At 43.3% G+C, this 24439-nt stretch overlaps 1 protein-coding gene and 1 pseudogene across 5 annotated transcripts in view; both read right to left on the bottom strand.

Moving 5' to 3' along the window:
- The window catches only part of macrod2 (mono-ADP ribosylhydrolase 2), a 607882-nt gene that overhangs the window by 140299 nt on the left and 443144 nt on the right, over window positions 1-24439 (bottom strand). For all 5 annotated transcript variants that reach the window (XM_061039437.1, XM_061039433.1, XM_061039435.1 and 2 more), the window contains exon 7: window positions 12528-12558. In XM_061039437.1, the coding sequence (XP_060895420.1) occupies window positions 12528-12558 (31 nt within the window). The remainder of the gene's footprint in view (window positions 1-12527; window positions 12559-24439) is intronic.
- The window catches only part of LOC132975123 (tubulin beta-1 chain-like), a 543950-nt pseudogene that overhangs the window by 294165 nt on the left and 225346 nt on the right, over window positions 1-24439 (bottom strand).

Here is a 24439-nt window from a genome sequence, read left to right as displayed (position 1 = left end):
GTTGAGGATGTGCATCACCACACCTAGTCTACAGCTCAGTATAAACATGCAGCCTGACGTGTGATACTGTAGAGGATGAGATAAAAACTACAACATGGTTTTTATCATTTAAAACAAAAATTCTTAGAGCAGCTTTAACATCGAGATCTGTTTCCAACAGCAACAAACGTTTGCAGAGATATTCAGTGTGCAGGCAATAAGAGACGTCGCTGAATCTTATTAAACATATTGAGTAATTTTATCCTCTTTTTATTACGCCTTGTGTTAATAAGGCCGCAAAGGAAGAGGAGAAGAAATGTCTTTCACACGAGGGAGACTCCATCCCTTTTCACTTCATGACTTCAACTCAACACATATTTGATGTAGGATATAAAACACCGTCCATCATCACTTCCTGTGCTTCTCTTGTTCACGGGAGTTGCAGTGATTTGGAAGATCAGTCGACAAAAAAAAAAAAAAAAAACACCTACAGGCGTTAAAAAAAAAAAAAAACGATCTCCAGGAGAGGATTGAGTGAGCAGAGTCTTTTATATGCTCAAGTGCACACAAAATGAAAAAGTTCAGTGTTTTACTTCTACATCTTCTCCTCTCTACACCCCCCCCCCCTCCTCATTCTCTTTTGCTCCATTTGCTGTGTGGAGGGCTCAGTGAAAGCTAATCTGTCAGGAGGTGGAGAGCTGGCGTCAGGCGCAGTGATGGTGGGCCCTCCAGGGTCCCTGCACTGCTCGCCTCGTCTCTCTCTCTCTCTCTCTCTCTCCTATGCTGGGAATATGGCGGGCTCGGGGAGATTTGTCTTAGTGAGGCGCACTGATGGGATGTGTGCAGTGCAGGGACGCTGATGAGGACTCAGGTGGTGCAGTGTTATTTCTGCCGAAGGTTCCTCTACTTCATCACCAGGCGGAGTGGAGCTAACGCTGGAACGAGGGCCATGTGTGAAGAGTGATGGGGGCACAGCTGAGTTAAATATTCCCTTCATGGAAGATCCAGTGATGTCACAGTGCTGGTTAAAGCCTCTGGGAGGAGCTTTAGATTCTTGTCGATCTTGGTGACGTCTGTGGTCGAGGAAGTAAGATTAAATTCTTCTTCTTGCTGGTCTTGTCCTGGTCATGCCGGGTCAATAGTTTCTGGTGAAAATCTCATCCGGCTTTCTTTTAATTGTCAGATTCATCTTCCAGTGAATGGACCTGAGTATCCAGGTTTTGATTATATTCAGGATCTTGTGTTGTTTACATGCACGCAGAGAAACCTGGTCATTCATATCCCTGTATATCTGAGTATCTTCTTTTAAATCACTTTTAAAAACACATTTTTATCGTAAGGCCTTCTTATAATCCTCGTTTCATCCAGGATGTTTTATTTGTTTTACTGTTAACTTTAACCAATCTCTGTCTCGGTTGTTTCTCTTTTCTCTGTTCATTGGATGATTGCTGCACTGTTGTTTTATTTTTCATGCTTTTAATAGGATTTTATTTTTGTGTATTTGACTGTTGGGATTTTTCTTTTTTCTGTAAAGCACTTTGTGACGTTGGTTTTGATAAGTGCTTTATAAATAAACTTTATTATATAATTATAATTATTATTATATACATAATAAACATAAGTATCCTGGTTTCTGATTACTGCGTCTTATTTGTGCAGGCGTCTCTGATCTTTATTTTTTACAACGCAGTTTAGAAATCTGAAAACAGTGAGACCACAGTGTCTTATTGCATGACGCTCTCTCCCCTCCTAAACCTCCAATTATATTGAAGTCTTTCTTTACAGATGCACAGAAATCAGATCAATCTTCATCCAGAAGTAAGATGCAACCGTCACCCCTGCCATGTTTGTTTTACTGATGTGTCACTCGGCTGAGGCGGCGCCTGTGCAGGAAGTCGTCCGCTGTCAGAAACCAGAATCCTGTTTTCTTTCAGAGTTCTCCAGGTAGCAAAATCAGGTTTTTCAAAGGTTTCTGAAGACATGATATGAGGTTTATATACACAGAAACTTGATATTTAAATGATCCGTCTTGTTGTTGGCTGTGTTTGCTCTCATAGCTCAGCATCTGTATTTATTACAGTCTGTTTCATAGAGTATTAATGACCACAAAGACGAGACTTCCGATCAGTAAAAATCACTGCATTGTACCCGAGAATCGTCTCTTTGTTGTTGTTGCTCTTTTGATCATTTTATCCATTTGACTCATTTCAAGCAACAATTAGAGCGAATGATCAAACCACAAAAGAGAGAGAGAGGTCCTCTGTTTGATGTCCTCTTAAATGAAAGGTGCGTTTTCATCGCATGTCTGCACGTCAGCGTGTCCCGCCAAAGGGAAGGCTCCTCTTAAAACAGAATTCACATATTTCATTCCTATGATCTTCAGCGTGTAGGACTCTTTGTTAATATGAAGAAAAAGAGACTCTGCTCTAATCTCTGATGCAACCAGGAGACACAGTCTGCCCCCCCCCCTCCCCCCCTTCTCTCTCGTATGTAAAACACCTTTAAGAACTCATGTTCAGGACCCTCTGCGACTCTTTATCAGGCTGCATTTATAGATTTTATATACGACGTGCCACCAGAGGATAAAAAAAAAAAGGAACAGCGAGATGCAAAAGCGTCGGAAGCACCCAGAAAGTTATTTAGTTTATAATGAAAGCTTTCAAATCTGCGTCTCAGCGCTGCGCAGGGCTGGAAAAGTAAAGTTCATGTTCAGAAATATCCTGCAAAGTGGAACATGGGTAAATAATACGATGTGGTACGGCGCTCTGAGGTAGATTTTTTCCTTTAAGGACGAGCAAACAATTCAAGTTAACTTTCAGGACTAACTTGTGTAGCTGCTGTGTGAGAAAATCTTTGCATCGCACCATGAAGCAGCAAGAGTGTAAGTGGACAGGTGCCCGAGCTATGAATCATTCCCATTGTTAGTTTGCACGGGGCAGGCTGCAGGGACATACTGCACACCACACCACTTTTGTTTTTCTCCTGACTGAGCTTATAACGTAACAAGGCTGCTGTTATTTTAGGGCTTTGTATTTGTCTTGTGTTCGGTCTGTGTCGCAGGTTTTGAGAAACAAATTCTCTCTGAACCCTTTGTGAAATACAGAGTGGAGTTTCTCCCCCCACCTCGAGGCGGGAAAAATACCATCCATAGTTCCTCGCTCGGCTTTCTATCAGCTGTAGTGAGTCAAGTTCAGGAGTCGACGCGGCGGGCGCTCATTCATGTCAATACCGTCCATTTAAAACTCTGTTTTTGCACATTTACATTTATCTACAGCAAAGTATGCTGTATTTAATCTTTTCTTAATTAAGACTAGTAATGCTTAGTTAAATCCTGGTTGTATATATTCCCATTCTTAGTTTTGATATTTTAGTTCTTATTTGCTTTGTATTTAATATTATATTGTGTTTATTTGCTAATATTGTGTGTTTGGATAACCTGCTGCTGTAACGCCACAATTTCCCAGTTTGGGATCAATAAAGTAATTCTATTCTATGAGCTTTTTCTACCTTAAAGCAGCAGAGAGCCCGAGGCTGAAGTGTGTGGTTGTGCTTGTGAATGCACGGCAGATATTCAAAATGGAAAACAGAAAGGGAACAAGGAAGTCTGCAGCAGAAAGAAAGAAAAACCCCGGGAGCAAAGAGAACACATTAAACCACCATGTTGATCTGTTTCAGATTCAGACCCTATACATATTTAGATACACACTTCTTCTTCAAGTGGTTCTGATATATGAACAGTATACAAATATATATATATATATATATATATATATATATACAGTCTGGCGTGGATCCAGGAAGGTCAAGGCAACTTTTATTTATAACGCACATTTCATACACAAAGGCCGGTTACACAAACACGAGGCTGAAGTCTTCAGATAAATAGGAGAACATAGAATAATACCAGAGGAGAATAAAATAGTTCTCCAAAGAGATTATTTGTGTAGTGCATTAAGACCTGTTCACATTTCAAAGAAGCGCTGATTTCTTCCAGTTCCAGGCAGCGCAGAGACTAAAAGCTGTTTCTCCAGGTTCAGACTCTGGACTGAACAATAATTTATACTTTTTTGATCCCGCGAGGGGAAATTCGTTTTTACACTCTGTCTAGTTAACATGCTACACAAACATAGGCCGAAATACACACACATGCACAAACAGGATCCTATGGACATGCACTAATGGAGAGGTCTCAGAGTGAGGGGGCTGCCCACGGCGGGCGCTCCTGGGCTGGTGGGGGGGGGGGGGGGTAGGTGCCTTGCTCAAGGGTACCTCGGCAGTGCTCAGGAAGTGGACTGGCACCTCTCCAGCTACCAGACCAATTTCCGGACTTGGTCCGTGCCAGGACTTGAACCAGTGACCCTCCGATTCCCAACCCAAGTCCCTACAGACTGAGCTACTGCCGCCCACCAAGCTGACTGGGGTCAACAGGTCGAGGGTGTCAGTGTGAGGTCAGGTTGTGCCTTCTCTCTTCTTGTGTTGCACGTCCTAACGATGGATAAGGCGTGGCTGTCTAATCTACCTGACTGAGATCAGCTGGGCCCGACGCTCACAGTCATTATAGCTAACGCCTAACAACGCTAATTTTTTGTTGATGGTGGTGATGACGATGGTGGCAATAATAATAATAATAATAATAATAATAATAATAATAACAATAATAATAATTATAATAATAATAATAATAATAACAATAATAATAATAATAATAATTATTATAATTATAATAATTATAATAATAATAATAATAATAATAATAATAATAATAATAATTATAATAACAATAATAATAATTATACGAATAATAATAAGAATAATAAGAATAATAAGAATAATAATGACGATGAATTCTGGATGAATATTGTTATCATTTCTATAACATGAAATTACTTATTTATTCATCTATTTTATCATTTTTTTGTTTCGTAGTGACTTTGTATTTCTTTTCCTCCTTTTTCTCACTCCTTTCCATCCACACACACACACACACACACACACACACACACACACACACTCAAGTAAAACATGAATATACCCCTTTTCTGGCCTGTGCTGTAATTGTCTCTTGTCTTGAAATAAAAAAAATAAAAAAGTTAAAAAATATATAAAATAAAAACAAAATAAAATAAAAGCTAACCCCTCAGTCTGCTCAGAGAGACTTTCTGCATGCGCCTCGTTTGGTTATTTTGTCTCCCTTCTCCATCCGACACCTGCACACTACACTTTTCACACACTCACTCACTCACACTACTGACTCTACAGACATCCAAACTTCATCTCTTTTGCAATTTCATTCATATTTTTGTAAATAAATCAGTTGAATTAAGTCTTATTTCTGTGTCTCTCTCTTTATTTGCCATGACCTTTGAGTCGGTCAGAAACGTTTTCTGGGCCTATTCTGTTAAACCGACATCATTTGATGTCCTGACAAAGACGGGTAGACACATCCCTGTTAATAAAGGATTTTTATACCGCATCAGAGTTATTCTGACTTTTAGTTTAGACCGTATTTTTTGCCATTTGACCGTTGACCCCTGTCCTTGAAGAGCACCTGATTCCTCTAAAAAAAAAAAATCAACCCAGTGCAGCTCACGCTTCAACCTTTTTTCTATTTATTTTCTAATCAACATTTTTGGAATTCAGATCTCTGGTCTCAGGTTCCTCCTCTGTTTTGTTCAGTTTTCTCTTCACTGCACGAGTGAAGGCGCTTTTAAGCAGAACATAAAATAAAGTGGATTAGTAGAATTGGGTTTGGGCAGCAGGAGGAAATAAATGAAATCATTAAGTGCACCACAGTTGAAGGCTGCTCTAGTTGGGGGGCAGCAGCCCTGTGTGTGTTCATCTGGAAAGGGGGAGGAGGAGGAGGGGGGTAAGAGGGGTGTCACCCTATCAGAGCCCAGAGGAGAGGTGAGGTGACCCGGGGGTGGAGGACAGAACAGCGCCCCCAGGACTCCAGACGCCAAAGCGTGGGTGTCAAATGGCCTGCAGCTCCTCCTCTCCACACCGACAGTGGGACGCGGCAGGGCTGTGACCATGACCGACTTTGCAGCCCCGCAGAAGGAGACGGAGACAAAGAGGGATGGGAGGGTTGCAAAAGAGAGAGAGGAAGACAGGCAGAAAAAAAAAGAGGTAGGAAGAAGGAGGGCACAACAGATGACGACCTTCCTTGGACACGTTCCAGAGAGGTGATGCCACGCTTTGTCCTACATGCTAAAATTAACGCCCGACATTTCACTTTACAAAAAAAAAAAAACATTTTAGAGATATGCAAAAAGTTTAATGCTCAAAGGCCTAAATCTTTTGTCCTGTGGGTGGGAGGTGTTTTTTCTCTGTTTGGCTTCTCATGCATGAAAATGGAAAAAGCAAAAGGCTAGTGTTGAGTACAATGCACGCTGTGTGACTCAGTTAAATGGGCTAAGAAGCTCCTGCTCCCTCTGAGCACACACTCTGTTACCCACTGATACCGCACGGCGCTCCTATACACCTTGAAATTCCCAAACCCAGCTGGGCTAAGCTCCCTGTAGTAAACCCTGGTTTTTAAAGAGAAGCGGGGGACTCGCCTGGCAAGCTAACAGCAAGACATCACCGCCGAGAGATAAGGGCGCCATGGACGTCTCCACAACCTTCCTAATCCCAGACGGGGATGAAGAGAGCGTACTGCATGATGCTGGCTGGAGAGAAAATGTCTTAGCTTCTTGACACCTTTGATCTGGACAGTGTGGTAGAAAGGTAGCGTGTACAGACCAGTAGAGCGCATGTGGATTACATCCACCAGTCAGTGGTTAAAAAGTCCTCTGTCGACAGTCCTCAGATCCGTCACAGAGACGGGGGAGCTGAAGGTGGAGGGTGAGCAGTAAACAGGGAGATATCTGTCCTCAGAGAGCGGCTGCATGTCTCTGTTGACGGCCTGTGATTTTTGTTTTGATAGGGTTATAAATTGCATTTGCACAATGGCATCTGTCAGGTGAGAAGTAGACTAAATGTTCATGTCCTTGCTTTTACATTGTGAAGATTCATCCAATCAGCCGCCTCCTAAACCGCACAGCTGAAAGGCATCTCATCATGTATGTGGCTTTGCTTCACAGGTATGTCTGCCTGTGTGTCTCTACATGTAGCAATAATAGACATCATGCCTCAACCTCCTCTGATGTATCAATAAAGTAATTCTATTCTATTCTATTCTATTCTATTAAAACACCAAATATCTCACAGGTGGGCAAAGTCCACAGCAGAATAGATTATTTTGTCATTTAAAGCAGAAAGTCAGGGTTCAGTAAGGAAAAGTTCAATGGCTTTTTTGTTAGAATTCATTCAGTTGGGGCGCTGGTGGCTCAGTGGTTAGTGTGCGGGCTACATGTACGGGGACTAAGCGGGCAGCCTGGGTTTACATCCGACCTGTGGCTCCTCTCCCGCATGTCATTCCCCTCTCTCTCTCTCTCTCTCTCTGATTTCAGACTCTACCCACTGTCCTATCTCTCCAATAAAGCCACAAAAAGCCTAACAGTAAATCTTACTACAAATAGTAATAATAATAAATAAACTGCAGTTCCCTATGTGTCCACTAGAGGCTGGATGCAAAAGCCCTAGAAGTCACATACACACCTCATATCAAAGTGTCTATTTTAACAGCAGAAATAAACACGTTTACAGCCGGCTTGGAAACTCATCAGTTTTGATTTAATGAAGGTTGAGTTATGCATAATCAGGGGGCGTGACTTTAGGACTTTAGACGGGCGTAATTTAGCTGTTTGCCAGGAGGCTTAAGGCCCGCCTCGGCTTCACCTCTTTGCCTGCTGTGTGTTAATAGACCAAAAGTTGGTGTGAGACGGCTTTTCCAATATGGTGACCGCCATCGTTGGGCTTCAAAACTCCCAATTAATAACCAACTATCATAACAAAACCACAATTTGATGCATATTTTGACCCTGTATATATATATATGGAGGAGGCGGAGTTATGACCTGCCTCCTCCTCCTGCAGCCAGTCAGTCTTTTGGCTTCACTTGATGCAACGTGTTGCTCCGTCCATTATTTCTACAGTCTTTTGGTAAAATAACTTGTGAGGGAGAAAAAAGGACTACAAGAGACACAAGGATGTATGGGAGCAGAGGGAGGGGGGGGGGGGTACACAAAGAGAGTGTGACCTCTCTAAGTCTGGGTAGTTGGACTTTTGGCACTGATCTTGTGAGACATTGAAAGGTGTCTTCCCCCCTCGGAAGGAATAATCCATTTAAAGCCAGGTCGCATCCATGTGATTGATGTGCAAACTGGAGCAGCACTTAATAACCTCTATCATGCTGGGTGACCCTGTGGCCCACTGTGGGCACCAGTTTGTTTATGGGTGGTACCTCCCGACACACTATCCGTGCAGAAATTCTGTTGTGGCTAATGGGCCGGACTGAGGGATTGGTCTGTCAGCGCTCGGTGAGCCCTCATTTTTCTTTTCCGAGCGTCTAAGGTACCCCCCTGCTACACCCCAACCTCCCTGCACCGCCATCATCTGTCAGCGCTGACTGAGTCTCATGGAATATGGAGGCGTGAAAGAGAGTGTCAATTAGCATTAGCTTTCCCTGACAAATCTGTTTTTCCCAGCACAAAAGGCCTCGGATAACTTGTTCCTGATTCCTCTCTGTCACACCGTTGGCGGGTGAGAATTAGTTTTGCTACAATTCAAGAGTGAAAATGGGTCAAGCACGTTGTAACAAGTTTAGCACCTGGCTGCAGGAAGGTGTACTGTACATGTGAAACTATGGCTGTATCTTTGTGTGTTCTGCAGCGACAGGAAGAGAAAGAAAGAAAGAAAGAGAGCGACGGGGAAGATGTGCCTCTCACACTGAGAAGCTTTTGTTTACATCGTTGAAATGGAAGTCGACCTTAAAGGTTATCTCAAATGTACAGAAGATGTCAAAACGCCTGACGAGCAAGCAGCGCCTCTCTCTGAACATGGCCGTACTCGGGGGGGCTCAGAGAATAAAATCACTCCGCTGTACTACAGCTTCCTTTTGAAAGTCCCCTCTCTGTTTGCCCTCTGCTGTGTGAAGATCTTCAGCCCTAATCAGCCGCATTGTTCTGTTGCAGATGCAGTTATGGGAAGCACTAAGCTGTTTATTTATTGAACAGGCTGTTTAATTCCCCCCCCTCTCTGCCCTGTGCCACGCTCTGCACAGCCCCCCCCCCCCCCGCCCTTTGAAGTGAGGAGCTGCCGGTGGAGTGCAAGCGACGAGCTCCTACAGGCAATGCAGCACACGATGTAACAGCAATAAGCAGCAGAGTCACCACAATGGTCCTGCATTTATTTATTACCTGCCCGTTGTTTTTTATTAAACTTACTTTTGTGTTTGGAAATAAATTCTTTGCAATATTTTTTCTCCTCATTGTTTGAGTTAATGAAACTTACTGTAAGGAGTTCCTACAGGGTAATAAAACAGCACCAGTTTAATGTTGATGCACTTTAGTATCTAAAAACGCAAACAAGACCATTACACAAATAAAAAGCTTATTTGTGTAAAGTTATTTTTGATGCATGTAACAGCCATCAGACTTTTATCATCTTACTTTACATTTTGGACAGCAGAGATTTGCAGAAAGTTGTTTTAATTCTGGGAATTCTGGTTTTCCACTCTGTGATGGAGAGACAAACACACACATGCACAAACAGGATCCTGTGGATATGTTTTAGAGGAGAGATGTCAGAGTGAGGCTGCTACACAGGGAGCGCACCAGAGCTAGAGGGAGTTCAGTGCCTTGCTCAAGGGCACTTTCTCGGCAGTACTCTTGAAGTGACTTGACATCTCTCCAGCTACCAGACCAACTTCCCCAAGTCCCTACAGACCGAGCTACTGCCGCCCCTAAAGGGAGGACAACTCAACATGCATGTATAGAGCGTGTCACAACGGCCACAAAACTGAATATCTGAAGCTGTTATTAAGTCACAAACAAGTTTTGGACTAACAATATTGACTCTCTCCCAATCTTCACATCCAGACTCAAAACCCATCTGTTCAAGATCGCCTCCTCACTCTAACATTTTAACTGTAATCACACTGTCCTACATTTCATTTATTTTATTGTATGCTGATTTTATCCATCGTTGTTTTTTAAATGTTGATTGTTGTACAGTGTCCTTGTGTGTCTTGAAAGGCGCTTATAAATACAATGTATTATTATTATTATTACTAACTAGTTGAGGATTGCAGCCGTCTATTCTTTTCAGGATGGGGGACACTGATGAGTTACTTACATATGTATAGAATCACTTAAAGGCTAATGTGCTGCAGGAATTTCCTCTACAGGACATGAATTGAGAATTGCAAAAGAGTACTGGTCCCATCACTGACTTTTCAATGGTTTGTCCTGCAGAGGGGAAGAGGGTTGGGGGTCAGGAGGTTTGCATCAGCAGACCAGAGAGTGCAGTTTCTTCAGCAAAGGAAACACCACAGACACATACACACACCTAAAGAAAGAATGCTCTGAATTCTTTAAAGATCATTTTGTATCTTTGTCGATGAAGCCGGCGGTTTGACTTGATGACAGATAAAAACACACACATGATTAATTGAGAGGCCGCAAGCAGCTGACCACTCTTTAAATAGTTTTACATCAGAGGCGTTATCTTCCTCTTGTTTCCATACACTACATAGGAGCCGTGTTCTCACCTGAGGGATCAACCTGTGCGCTTGTTAAAGTGTCTTAATTTCCTTAACAGTTATGTGATGATAGGGAGCGATCGGAGCAGCTAACGACTCTCACGAGATGACGGTCCAAACAATTACAAATCCCTGATCATGTGTAACAGTTATATTTGCACACATATATAGGCCTTAATCTAAACAATGCAAACCCCTCTGCGGCACGGGAAATGGCCGTCTTGGTAATTTTAAATCATTCATAAATGTGCCAGCGTTTTGACTGCTTGTGTAAAACGGTGATTCTGCTGACTTGTTGTTAGTGACAGCAAATGAAAATAAGCATGTTAATTCACTCTGACACATTTGGCACCAAGTATTCTTATCAGAGGCTTTGTGTGAATTCAGTGTGTCACAGATATTGTTTACAGTTTGTCAGGATGGTGACAAAATAATGATTTCCTTCAAGCAGCGAGAAATGTATGAAGCTCAAGTCAAAACTCCGGTCAGTGCATGCTTTTAAAATCTATGACATCACACCTTTTCATGGCTGTCAATTACCAGGAGGAGAAGTTCACATTTGAACTGTAATGAGCCGTTCAAATTCAAAATATAGTCTATCAGCGCATCAGGCGGTCGGAAGTAGTTTGCAAAGTGATCCAGCAGAGGGCGCTGTTGACCGTTGCATGCACTCTTATGAAGACGGTAATGTCCAGAACAGCGGAGGAGATTCAAACTCTCTGCAGACAGCAGCTCACTGCTTTTGCCGAGAGACACACCCGCAACTCTCCAAGCTGGCTCGCAACTATTAGTGCGTACCAGGAGCGTCTGTGAGCTCTGAACGGGTGTTCTCATCAGCAGGTAATATTGCAAATAAAAAGAGAGCTGCACTCGATCCCGATCGAGTTCATAGACTTGTGTTTCTTGCAAGACATAAAAAAAAAAAAGTTTGATAGTCTTATCGTCAAGATGAAGCTGGTTTGAAGCTCTTTATTGTCATGAAAATGTTTTGTGTCTGTGGGGCGATGGTATCGAGGAGGTGGTTGAATATGATTGAACAGTAAGATACGTTTTTTTCTGAGCGCCAGCTTCTTGTTTTCAATGAATAGAGAGCGTTTGCAGCAGAAAGCGGATGCCTGGAGAAAAAGCGCAGCGCCCAGCGTTTTTTTCTTCTTCTGAGCGCTCTGCCTTTTTTGTGCGGCTGCTCCGAATGCTCAAGTTGAAAATCTTCAACTTTTCAGAAAGTCGGTGTTGACGTCACCGGCGCTCTTTTCCAAATATATAATATAATCAGATCAGTAACGGAGCAGTGTCGGTCATACAGCAGCCGTTATCAACAGACTGTTGTCATGGAGACAGGATGTGCAGCGCTTTTCATCTTAGTGCACAAACGCAAACGTTCCCGAGCGCACAGCCAGAAAAAATGCTAGGTGGACACGGGGTCTAATGCGTCATGTTCTAAATTTGCTTTAATTTTTTTTCGTATGACAGCCCTTCACCTCTGCAGGCCGTGTGCATCAACAGGTTTGGCATGTTTTTCAATGTGACCTTGTTCAGGTCTAACGAGCACACGAGCTCTTTTGCAGAAATGTCTCGCTGTATATTCGGCCCCGGTCCCAAGAGGGAGAATAAACACCGGGCAGGGTCGACGTTTCCTTCACCTGATACCGGGGTTATGTCTTTGTGCAAAACGGGGTAAGGTGATCTCATTGTGCTCCTCGTCAAAGATAAAGAGTACTTTTTTTAATTACAACCCGTTCTCCTAACGAGCCGTGGAATTAAAGTATTAAAATAAAAAGTGATGCAACCCAGAGATGTAAACATGATACCATGTCCCAACTCTTTAACTTTGAGAGTTTAACAATATACCTCCACATTTATAAAAAACAACAAGGTCACTGAAACGACAGAAAGAGATAAGGCTTACCGTAGATGCCGGTGGATATACACGGGAAGGCCTGTGTGGAGAGAGAGAGAGAAAAAAGGAGTCAACATTAAAACAAGTTCACATCGCTGCAGTAAATAGAGCAGCCAGATTAAACGGAACAAAACAGCAGTCGCTTTTTATAAACCTCATTAAGCAACAAAATCAGGCTCGGTCTCCTTCAGTGAAGACGTTTCAAATCTAATTAGTTTTCTTTCTACCAGTCCTTCACTTCTCTTTAACACTCATCATGTCTATTCAGGGCCCTACATCAGTCTGAAAAATCTTCATTAGCGCACAGTTTAGTCTAGTCTAGTTTACAAAGGATTCAACGGTTTGGCTCCTCTGACCTGTTCACTGACTACCGACCAATCAGATCCCTCAGGTCAGCAGGTGCAGGTCTGCTGAATTTACCTACAATCAGAATTAAATCTGGTCATAAAGCCTCTGTGGTGCAGCTCTGTGGAACAAACTGTCTGCTCACCTGAGGTCTGTAGAAACTTTCAGTTATTTAAAGAGCGGTCTTAAACATTACGTTTCTCTTGTGCCTTTGGCTGCTACTTTATCTTTGTCTGTGTGTGTGTGTCTGTATGTGTGTGCGTGTGTGTGCGTGTGTGTGTGTGCGTGTGTGTGTGGGTGTGTGTGTGCACGGTTGGTGTATGGTCATCTGCATCAAACTGTTTTCATTAATTGATGTTTCTGTTTACCTTTGCAGCTTTTATTCCCAAAACCCAACGCTATTACAGGTGTGACAACCCCTGAGCCAATCAGTGCTCCTCCTGCTGCCTTGTCTCTCTCTCCACCCCACCAAGGTTGCCCTCAGGAAGAAAGGGGCGGAGCCTGTTGATTTTGATTTCATGCACCTGGGCGGACTGGGCCTCGGTATTTAAACTGGCTTCTCAGGTCTGGGTCAACAGACGTCAAACTGTTTGTGTATGAAAGGCCAAAACTCACAGAAAAACGTTTTTTAAATTACCGGCCTACGTCTGGACTAGGCCTCAGACTCTCTCTCTCTCTCTCTCTCTCTCTCTCTCTCTCTCTCTCTCTCTCTCTCTCTCTCTCTCTCTCTCTCTCTCTCTCTCTCTCTCTCTCTCTCTCTCTCACCACACACACATTCACACATTCTCTATAGCAATCACAGCTTATTTACAGACTGCAGATCCTTTTTTGTTTTGCAGTGAGTTCAATAAATGATTGTTTAAATTACTTTAAAAACTGTTTGGTCTCCCTGTTACTCCAGTTCACTGAGCAGGGCTGTAATATATCAAATATAATCCTGCTCTCATCTGCATTTAAAACTTCTTTCAGACAAAAACCACCGCCGTCCTTTTTCATGCACGGCCTGCTCCGACCTCGAGGAAGTGTGGACAACAGGAACGAGAGGAATACAAAGGAGAAATCCTTCCTGCATATTATCCCATATTCTCTTTTTGTAAAGTGTCTAAGATAACACTTGCTATGAATTGGAGCTATACAAATAATGATTGATTGATTTTGTGAGTGTGTATCAAATCTTTTCGTGTCCAATCATATCGCACACATCCGATGGATTACCACGATCACACTCGAGTGTTAAAAGATGAAAAAATCAGATCATGTAACTGCTGCACTAATTTTCATGAAGGCCTTTTTAATCACTCCATCCCTGAAACTTAATGTCCATAAAAGTTGTAGTTTGTGAATTCAGCTCGAGGGAACATTTCATCGGAGTCGTGTGAATTCATAAAAAAAACACGGCGAGCTTTCTGCCTAATAATCTACAGCACATGAATACCCAAACGAGGCCGATTGATCCCGTCTGTCGCCTGCAGCACACATCGCCTGCACAGCCCTCCTCATCTGCTGATTTTTTATGGAACTCAAAGGACTGATTCAAATGAAGCTTCGACCTGTCTTTAATCTCGTTTGGATGTTTGCATAGAGAGATTTCAGTATGCTGAAAGTTGCTGCGGTGACTCTGCTGGGGGTCAACAACAAAGAGGACATGGCAGCAGGAGGGTTTTCAAATGATGAGGAAACTACAAACAAAAAATCAGAAAGTACCTGGATCGATAGGCGGGGATCAATAAGATCCCTGCAGCCACACACAAGCAAACGAGACATGCAAGAGAATCAGAGGAGACGTTGGAGATAAGAGCAGAAATATGTATATTTATGGTTGTCTTTTCCAGAAAGATTAGAAAATGTAACCACCTCGTAATAGTTTTTGCTTTGCAGCACTTTGCAGCAGCAGACGAATTATTCACGCGTGGCTTTAAAGCTGAAAATAGTTTCATTATTCTTCACTTTCTGTGAGCAGATAGATGATGATACATCGGCCACGCTGTAAGCTTCCCCCCGTTCCACATTCATCTTTTTAAGTGTATTAATAAACAGTAAAAAGGGAAAAAGGATTTTATCCACAGGTCCCATTTGTCCTCAGAAAGCAGCTGAATACGAGCTTTGCTGCTGCGTGCATTCATCAAAAGGCGTGGTCCAAAACATGAATAACAATAAGATGACAAATTTAAAAAAAAAAAGGATGTTTCCACAAGTGGATGAATTTAGAGCAACAAAACGCTCCAGAGATTCATCACCAAAAAAAAAAAAAAAAACACCCATATGTCAGATTCTCCACCGTGCCAAAGCGACGCCCAACAGTTTGTTTTTTACCACACTGACCCTGTCGAGTTGTATTTAGAAACATGCTGCTGCTGCTGGCAGCTGTGCCAAAACCACTTCATCTGAGAGCTTTAAAAAACACGATTAGCAGATCTGAAAGAGGAAACAAACAAAAACACACGTCGACCCGATGTGACGGTGATGAAAACACGTTTGCAGGGGTCTCGTCTTTTTTCTAAATCAAATAAACTCAATCCCCACATGAGAAAAGCAAATCATTGATTTAAAAGGCTGATGAAATATGTAGACGTTTGGGGCCCTCTGAAAGCCTCCTCACCCTTGACACCCGCTTTGGAAACGCAGCGGCCCGTCTGTCCTTGCTGCGAGCGAGCGAGGAGCGACTGAGCCTCTGTTTGTATTCTTATTTACCAGTATTCAGGTTCCGCCTGTCAAGGTGAATCTTCCTTCTGTGGGATGATTTAAATCTTTTACAGAAGCATTGACCTTTCCAGATGACTGTCTGGGTCTGACACAAACCGCGGATGATGAAGCGTGGAGAAGCATGGCCATTTTTAGTCCTGTGGAGGTTTCTGCCACGGCACAGGAAAAAAGAAAAATACTGAGGGAGGCCGACGGTATCTCAGAAGAAATCACAACTCAGTGCAAATGTAAGGATATATTTGAAGAGATTTCTCTTTAAAAATGACTTCAGTGAAGCAGAAATGAAATGCAAAAGCCTCATTTAGGTGTTCTTCTAATCTGCAGACTCGTTGAGCGGCGCCCGTGTTATTTAGCCCCGGAGAGAATCTCGATACTTTTCAGCGACTCTCCCAATAATGTCAGCTCTCATTTGGCAACAGTCGATACAAGCAGGAATGGAGATTTACGGGTGAGGAAAGGAATCTAATTGAAGCTGTGTGATAATAAGAAGAAAGTAAAATGAATTTAATCTTCAGAGGAGATGAGCATTATTTCCTGTCAGTGCTTCCAGCGAGCCTCGGCTGCCAAACTGAACCGGCGCCAGACGCTTTTGTTATTCTGTCTCGACTGAAAGGCCACCAAGTCGCTCTCTTCAACTTGAACTCCTGCGACTAAACCTCCACACACCATCTGCATAATCAATTAAAATCTTTTTTTTATTGGCTCTCCGGATGATCCATAAAACGGGTATCGATCTGTGTGGTGTGAAAAAGAAGCGTTGTGTAATCACTTAAGGGGACGCCGTAAAGATCGGACACCTCTGCAGCTCGTGCAGACGTCACTTTCTGCTTTTTAAAGGACAGTTATTGCTCAGAGTGAAGAGAAGTATATCTCCTATAAAAAGTGTAATGCAGGGTGAAAGTGTTGGCAGACATCTTTTTTTTCATCAATAAATCAGCCACACAGCAGGCAATAAATTACAGATGATAAATCTATCTCATAATGCTGTCGGTGAGCGTCGGCAGCAGCGATGGATATCAGCTTTAGTTTCTGTTCAGATGAAAACTAAAATCTAAAGCAATGTGAAGCAAAACAAAGTTAGATTATTATTTATTCAAGCAGAAGTATCTGAATTAGAATAGAGACGTGGTCACCCTCACTCGTCAGCACCAGAATGAATTATATTGATACATGTTGGACCTTGATGTCGGTCACATGATGCTCTCAAACTGTAACGCCTTCACCTGATTGGCTGTAACTCCGGCTAACAAGCCTTCTCATCTGGTTCTATCAGTGATGTAGTCAAGACCACACTAACCGAGACCAAGACATACCCGAGACCAGAGAGCTCCGAGACCGAGGCCAAGACCAAGACTAGAAAAATCATCACCTTGTGTGCAGGGGGCGTGTCACTCACTTAGAACGGGGGGATCCAAATCAAACTACAAATGAATTGAAGTGTTTTGTTCTTTTAGAAAGAGGCGTTTTCCTTCTAATCACAGTGATGACGTAATAAAATAGCCGATCAGTGGTGGTCCGAGTAAAAATGCTTTTGATTCCGAGTCGAGACCTTCAAGAAGTGGTCTTGAGACCCGAGTATTACACCGGGCTCTACTGCCCAGATGTAAACAAGTGAACAGATAGCATCTCCTAGAGCAGCATGTGTGTCCGTACTCAGATCTAGAAAACGGAGATGAGCTGTAATAAATAAACGGTGCTCTATTTAGACCAGGGGTGGGCAACTGGACCTCAACGTGGCCCTCAGGTCAATTTTAACATTTAATTGGAAACATGAAGAAAACCTGACAAAACCTGCAGTGAACTCATGAAATCCAGAAATATGTCCATAAAAATATTTGATCACTGGTATATGTTAAGAGTTAAATTTGAGACATAACTGACTGTTATCGTTTTTGTATGCTACAATTTGGCCCTCTGGCAGTGAGAATTAAATGAATGTGGCCCTTGCTGGGACCAAAGTTGCCCATCCCTGATTTAAACTGTTTTTTTTTGTTTTTTTTAACTTTAAGCAGAGTCGACTAATCTGAATTTTGGGAGAACCTGAGGAAGCCACAAGCGAAACGCGTTGTTCGCTCACAATAAAATACAGTAAAATAATTTTGAGTAGACGGAGCACTGGGGGAATGCTAGTTTCAAAATCATGCTAGTTTTGGAAACCCTGCCTTTAAATGTTTTGCGCACTTGGCTTCATGTTGTGCCGTTGTTGTTTTTTTGTGTTGTTTCCAGACTGTGATGCTCTGAGCTCTGTCTCTACTTCAAGAATTCACATGCAGAAACATAAATGTTGAAGTTCTACCATTATCTACATCATCCATAAGAACGTTACCCGTTTGAGATGCAGAAAGCAGACCATGTCCTGTGTTCTACAATTCAGTTATCAGACTCTTTTCTCCAAAGCGACGTACATCAGAGAGTAAGAACAACACAAGCAAGGATCTAGAAAAAAGGGAACAATGTGAGTAAGAGCAAACGATCAGCTTTGAGTCTGATTGGACACACAGGTGCTGACAGGAAGTGACCAGAGGCAAAGCACAACATTGAGGGCAGTTCTTGAGAGCTCTAATCAGTATAGAAACCATCTTATAAGTCGTTGTTATCAAACAAAAACCATCGTCATTACCATCATCATCATCAATAATATGGAGACCATCATCATTAAGTTAGTAGGTATTCATGAAAGAGCTGGGTCTTTAGCTTTTTCTTAAAGGTGCAGAGGGACTCTGCAGATCACATGGAGTTTGGAAGTTGTAGCTGTGTTGAACAACAGTTGGGCGACTCAGCAAATCTAGCAAAGCACCACCTCTGTCTTCTCTCGTTTCCCATCGACAGCGGGCCACCATCGACGTCACTTCAGTAGTTGTTAGCGTTCATTCCTGTACATGTGCTTACAGCGTGTAAGGTCCGGTGTTAACTAGGACAGTCAACAGTGTATAAGTAGTGATGACCTATGATTCATGCTGCAGGGTCATTATTTCTATCTCTGGCTGCTCGTTATCGGTGAGTCAGCATGTTCGCCGCAGCCTGGCAGGAGGCCGCGCCCGACGCGTTGGCTCGTTGCTGATCCTCTTTTGCTAAGGGAGTGTTCAGAAATTGGTCACCTGGGAAATTATTGTGTTGCTCGGGCTCCTCCTTAATCTATCACATCACTTTAAAGTGGAGCACCTCTCGCTGCACTTCTTCAGCCCGTGGAAAACAAAGAAGAGCACGGCGGGGCTGCAGTGATTATTATTGGAGAACTAAACTTGTTTTACATTAATGCCTTAAAGATAAAGTGTTACATTTCATTTACATGCTTTTGATGTAATATTTACAGAAGGAAATAGGATTTTAATTTGATAAACTGACGCTACCCGACTTATTAAAACAATGATTCATTAACTTCAAAGTGTGACTGGAGTTTGCTCATAAAAACTAAACGACTTGTTATTCCGCTGAGAGCTCGACGGCCTGCAGCTTTCACTCATTTGTTAAACAGCGGGATGTGACACAGTAAAGATGGCTCAACCTGTGGCTCAATGCGGCGGCCCTCGCCGTAGCTGTCAACGCCCCCTCCCCGTTCGTCCTGCGGGCTCTGCAGAGTGAGCAGGTAGGTAAAGGTAAGGAACCCATGCATGGACAGGAGGACTGCAGGTTCCTGCCGCGGGGGGAGCACCTCGTCTCGGCCGGTTGAGTAAATAGCGCCGGACCCCCGGGTGCTGCCCCCGTAGCGTGAAGCCTCCTAGCCTGTTTGCAGATGGAAGCTATGCTTATAAATCACAGCGGCGAGGGGGGAGACCTTGTGCAAATGTGACCACAAGTATCTTATTATTCAGCAGCGGTGCCACAGTGTGGGCTCACATCAGAACATGAATCCTCTTTGTTGACTGCTGTAATTCTTTAAGCGTGTAGGTCATGCCTGGTTTCTCGGCCTGAATCAGCTACCTGCCGCTCTCGCTGCTGCAGTCACGCTTACAGATCAGGATATTCAAATTTGACACATTAACACCCTTTTATTCTGCATAATAGCACGCTCCATATACTAATGTTAGCTCTGATTGTTTGAGTGTCGTTATGCTAAATGGAGGATGGAGAAATGCAGAGGGGCGAGAAAACCTGGAACCTAACGGCCCGAGTCCCACCAGCGGCTTTTTTTTAATCTGCCGTGATCAAGGGTAACTATTATCCCCGATAATATCTGAGTGTCCATTAAAGGACTCGGCATCGCAGGCTGTGTTTACATGCAGGGAGTGAGTCACTGGATCGTGTGGAAAGACGCTTATTAAAGAAGAAGCAGCTTCACTATCTCATGATGAAGAATCTGTGAAACCGAAGCAGAACCTTCCTGTCCTCCTGTGGAGTCCTGACAGCAATGAAGTCTGAAAATGTGCCACTGCAGGTAAATCCTTCCTCTAAACCAGCAGCAGTGAGGAAGAAATGACAACAGGAAGTGTAAACAGTGCTCAGCACAATGGTTCTGTTGACGTGATTGTGAGTCTACATGCTGAGTCTGAAGCAGGAATAAAAAAAACAAACAGTGAACGAGGGGAAAATGTTCTCAGCTCAAAGTTAAAACATCTGATGTTAGAATCTGGCGGCCATCTTTACCTGCAGTTTAGAATGAATAGTGGGATGTCTGTGGGTTTATTCTAATGGAAACATGACGTTTAAAAATGGTTCTTAATAAATAAATAAAGATAAACCGGTTTCTCTGTGACTGTAAACGAACTTTGTGATGTTTTGAAAATGTTTTTATTTATTCTGATGTAGAGGCAGCTCAAAGTGTGCAGCTCTTAAAGGCCAAGACAAACTTCCACAAGGGGACAAAAAAATGGTTTCATGTCGCATCATATCGAGCCTTGTCGCATCATGTTGTATTGTGTTGCGGCAGAGAATCACTCCCATGATTCCCCGCCAGCCTCCACATCATATTTTGTTCTCGTTTTGGTCGAGAGCCCCCTGGTGGCTGAATAAACATTCTGTGTGTTTAAAAAATACCACCTAACCATGCTGTATAAATCTTTACCCGACACTTTACAGAATAAAGTTTACAGACTACAAGTTGCATGGTCAAACATGTAGAACTCCAGGCGAGGGGGAAGTCTGCATTAAAAGCTCTACGGGCTTACAAAAGAGCTCATAAGCACCTCCTCTTCCTTTGCCGACTCATCGGAAACGCAACGTTTGTGAGTCCACCCGGGCGGACTTCTGGGATCAAACCAAAGATAGAACGAGGAGTTGGACGTAAAGTAATGAACTCTCTCTGTCCATAAAGAAGCTCGGGGTACTCTGGGATTGTTTCCATCACACTCAGTCACACAGCGCCGATCACATATTCACTTTCTCTGAACGTAGCGTTTCAGGGGTGGGTGGGGTGGGGGGGGGAGCGGCTGCATCTTGTCCGTCGGCCGAACCTTTGACAGAGGTGAGATGAATGGTCTGAAAAAGGGTGTAAATGCTGCAGCCTGTGGATAGGGCAGAGCAGTGGAGCACAGACAGGCAGATACTGAGCTGATGGATGCTTGATTCATCGGCCCATGACCGGCTGTGTGGTTGATCAGGCACAGTTCACCCTGAAGCCCACAGCGACGGCGCCCAGGTTACAGAGAGAGAGGGCTATTTTTAATGCAGCGCCGCCATCACTATGGAAACAACTGCAAACAACACAAAACTGTTCGCATCACTTTGAGATACTTTCATTCCAAAGACGATCATAAATTGAACAGATTCCGTCCAGTTTGTGGCAGGAAGTGGTTCTCCTCTATTATTCATGTCGGGTGTGATTTCCCACAGAGGTCCACATGTGACACTGATTCCCTCGGTGTTAAAGAGGGGCCATAAAAACGATACTGCTCCGAACTGAGGGCGCACACAAGGAAGACGTCTGCTCATATTTATTCATGAGCGCTCCGGCTCAGGAACACATGAAATTATATCGCTGACCACCGAGAAAGAGAGAGAGAGACAAGAGACAGGAATTCACATCGGTGAGCCAAACTGACCGACCTCTGTTTGACCTCCAGTGATTGACAGATGAGTAGGCGAGGAAACTTAATAGCTAAATTTATTCTTGCTACACGTTCGGTTAAAACTACTCGGTACAGCTGCGGGCGTTTTTTCATGTCAGATATTTTCTGTTTTTTAAACGTATTGATCAGATTAGGAGGCTCGCTGAGGAAGAAATCCAAACTTCTCTCCAGGCTGATCTGAGACGCCGAGGAGTGGAGCGAGGCTCACTCTGACAGACGGGTTAATAGATCTGTGGCTTTGTTGTTTGAGGAGTCTTCTTAATTTCACTCGACTATCTGGCTGAAGACTTTATTTACCCCGACTGAGAGAAGCAGGACTATAAGACGTTAAGACCTCCACGTCTAGTTCAGCTCATTTATTCTGATATTATTTGAGCAAGGAGCTCCTCACGCTCACGCTGCGGTGATTTGATGTGAGTGTAAACATTGAAATCAATCAAACAACATTTGAAGAGTATAAACGAGTAGGTTGTTTAAAGCCAGGTACACACACCGTCGGGGGTCAGGGGTCGGGGGTCGGGGGTCGGGGGTGGTCTGGGCTGTCAGAGAGAGTCAGTCGTTCTGGTCGGTGTGGTGTGAACAGCAGTGTCAGTACTGCTCTGAGGCTTTTTGGCCAAATCAACATGTTGAATCAGCGGAGAGCAGTCGGGGAGAGAAATTAATCTGATTGACTCTCAGCCAGCGAATCAGGGCATGAGAAGAGCAAGGACAGTGCCAAAGGAACACCAACGACAACTGAAGAGGGCTCCCACAGAAGAGCTTGTTAGCATGCTAACACAACAATGCAGCGCGAGTTGTTTTGGTTTCATGCTGGTGCTCAAGGGCGACATCTGCTGGATCAAAAAATCACACATAAAGCCTTTAAGAAACATGACAACATTGGGGGAGCTTCATTCTGGTATAGAACGTATGCAATACTCTGGATGTTCTTGGGTCGACCACATGACACATTAATAAGAACAGATCATGTGTTTTATTTTTCTCCGTTTTGAAACCGGACTTTATTCCCCCAGACGCCTGAAGCTGCTGCGATCTCTGACGCTCAGCTTACATTACCTGATTCATTATATCTAACACGCTTCCTTTAAAGCCCTGAACTTTACTTTGATTAAGGTCTGAAATGCTGAAATGATTAGAATGATCTTATGAAACTTTTATTGTATTTATCACAAGAGCCGTGACATTATAAAGTGTAGGAGGCATCTTGATTGAATCCTGAGATGGAAAGCAGAGAAGGCAGTAAATGAAGGGAAAATGTATCTGTGGTGAATCAGAGCAAAATGTTTGAACCTGAACACAGAAGACATCACACATAGACGCCTGAGGGCCTCCCAAGCCTGCGATGATTCCTACGAGTGCTTAGGAAATATAGAGCATGGCGTGCGTGGTGTGTAGCATTAGACGTTATTTGCATTTTGAGGCCTAAATTACATGTGGGCATAATGAAGATGATCAAAGCAGCGAATGGGAGGATTCAGTTTGAATCTATCAAACTGCTGTTTCAGGTATCTGAGAGCGAGAAAGCCTCTGAAATGCAGAAGATAAACCGGAGATGAAAAGAGCCGAGCCGTAGATCCCCGTGTGGAAGGTAAAATCAGGGCACGGGTTGATTCTCCAAAAATCCAAACTCCATGTCAAACTGTCTCAGCAGAGATTAGCCGCGTGTGGAGCTGCGAGGTTCAAATGATCAGTAATCCTGAAATACAGCTCATGATTTTGTACTGCTGGAGCGCGTGATTCCCAAGTGGATCCAAATGAACGGTAATAATAATAATTAGGCAGCATTTTGCATGAGACAGGACTTCCATTTCCATTCATAAATCAACTTCAGCAGCACATTCAATCAGAGAAAGAAAAAAAAACCTTTCTGGTCATGCAAATGTGAAAGCCAGCCTATGGTTCCCTTCCATTGCAGGGCCACTAATTAAACATTTTTTTTCCTTTCAAGGCGCCCTTCAACATTTCAAAAGCATCATATCAAAGCGGCTTCAAAGTCAAAACACAGCTCTGAAATTTTTGGGTGACAGAACAGCATACATATGAGGAACAAACGACTCTCTGCATGGCCCGTGTCTTTGTGGCGGTACCAATGTGAGACAGGAGTCATGACTGCTGCATACTGCATACTAATGAAGGAGAGGAAAATAAAAGCAGCTATACACTCAGCCAGGGTGCTCGATTAATCACAATTTCATCTTGATCGCAGTATAAGCATCGCAAGAAAACAAAACTGCAAAAGCGGCAATAGTTAAGAAAACTGTTTTATGTTAAAGGTGACATATCCTCCTCCTCTTCTTCAGTGTAAATAAGTCTCAGAGCTCCTCAAAACATGTGTGTGAAGTTTCTTGTTCTAAATCCACTCTGATCCTATATTTGATCATGTCTATAAACCCCTCTATTTCAGCCCTGCTCAGAACTGGCTGTTTCTGTGTCTGTACCTTTAAATATGTAAATGAGCTGTGTCTGACCACGCCCCCTCTCTGGAAGGGCTTGGGTGTACTCGGTCTTTCTCGCTCTATGTCCTATTGTTTACGGTGAGAAGGCAGACTCAGAGGGCAGAACAAACACCTAGCTGTGGGAGTGTCACCCACCTGGGGGAGGGGCTACTGCCCTTTGTGATGTCATGAAGGGAAAATCTCCAAACGGCCTGTTTGAGCACACATTTTCTGAAAAGTGGAGCAGGCAGAAGACGGAGAGGATGGACTTTTCTCATCATTGGGGGGTTTGTAGACAGACTAGAGACACATATTAGAGTCAGAGAAACATAATGAAGTGGAATTTGCATCATATGCAACCTTTAAGATAATCATAATGCTAATTCTGATAGCCAGTTAACAGCATTTTCGAGTATGTTTTAGCATCAAGCTA

The sequence above is a fragment of the Labrus mixtus genome, chromosome 6 (assembly GCF_963584025.1).
Source record: "Labrus mixtus chromosome 6, fLabMix1.1, whole genome shotgun sequence".
NCBI lineage: Eukaryota > Metazoa > Chordata > Actinopteri > Labriformes > Labridae > Labrus > Labrus mixtus.
Note: the sequence above shows the minus strand (reverse complement) of the source record. Positions and strands in the feature narration are given on the sequence as shown.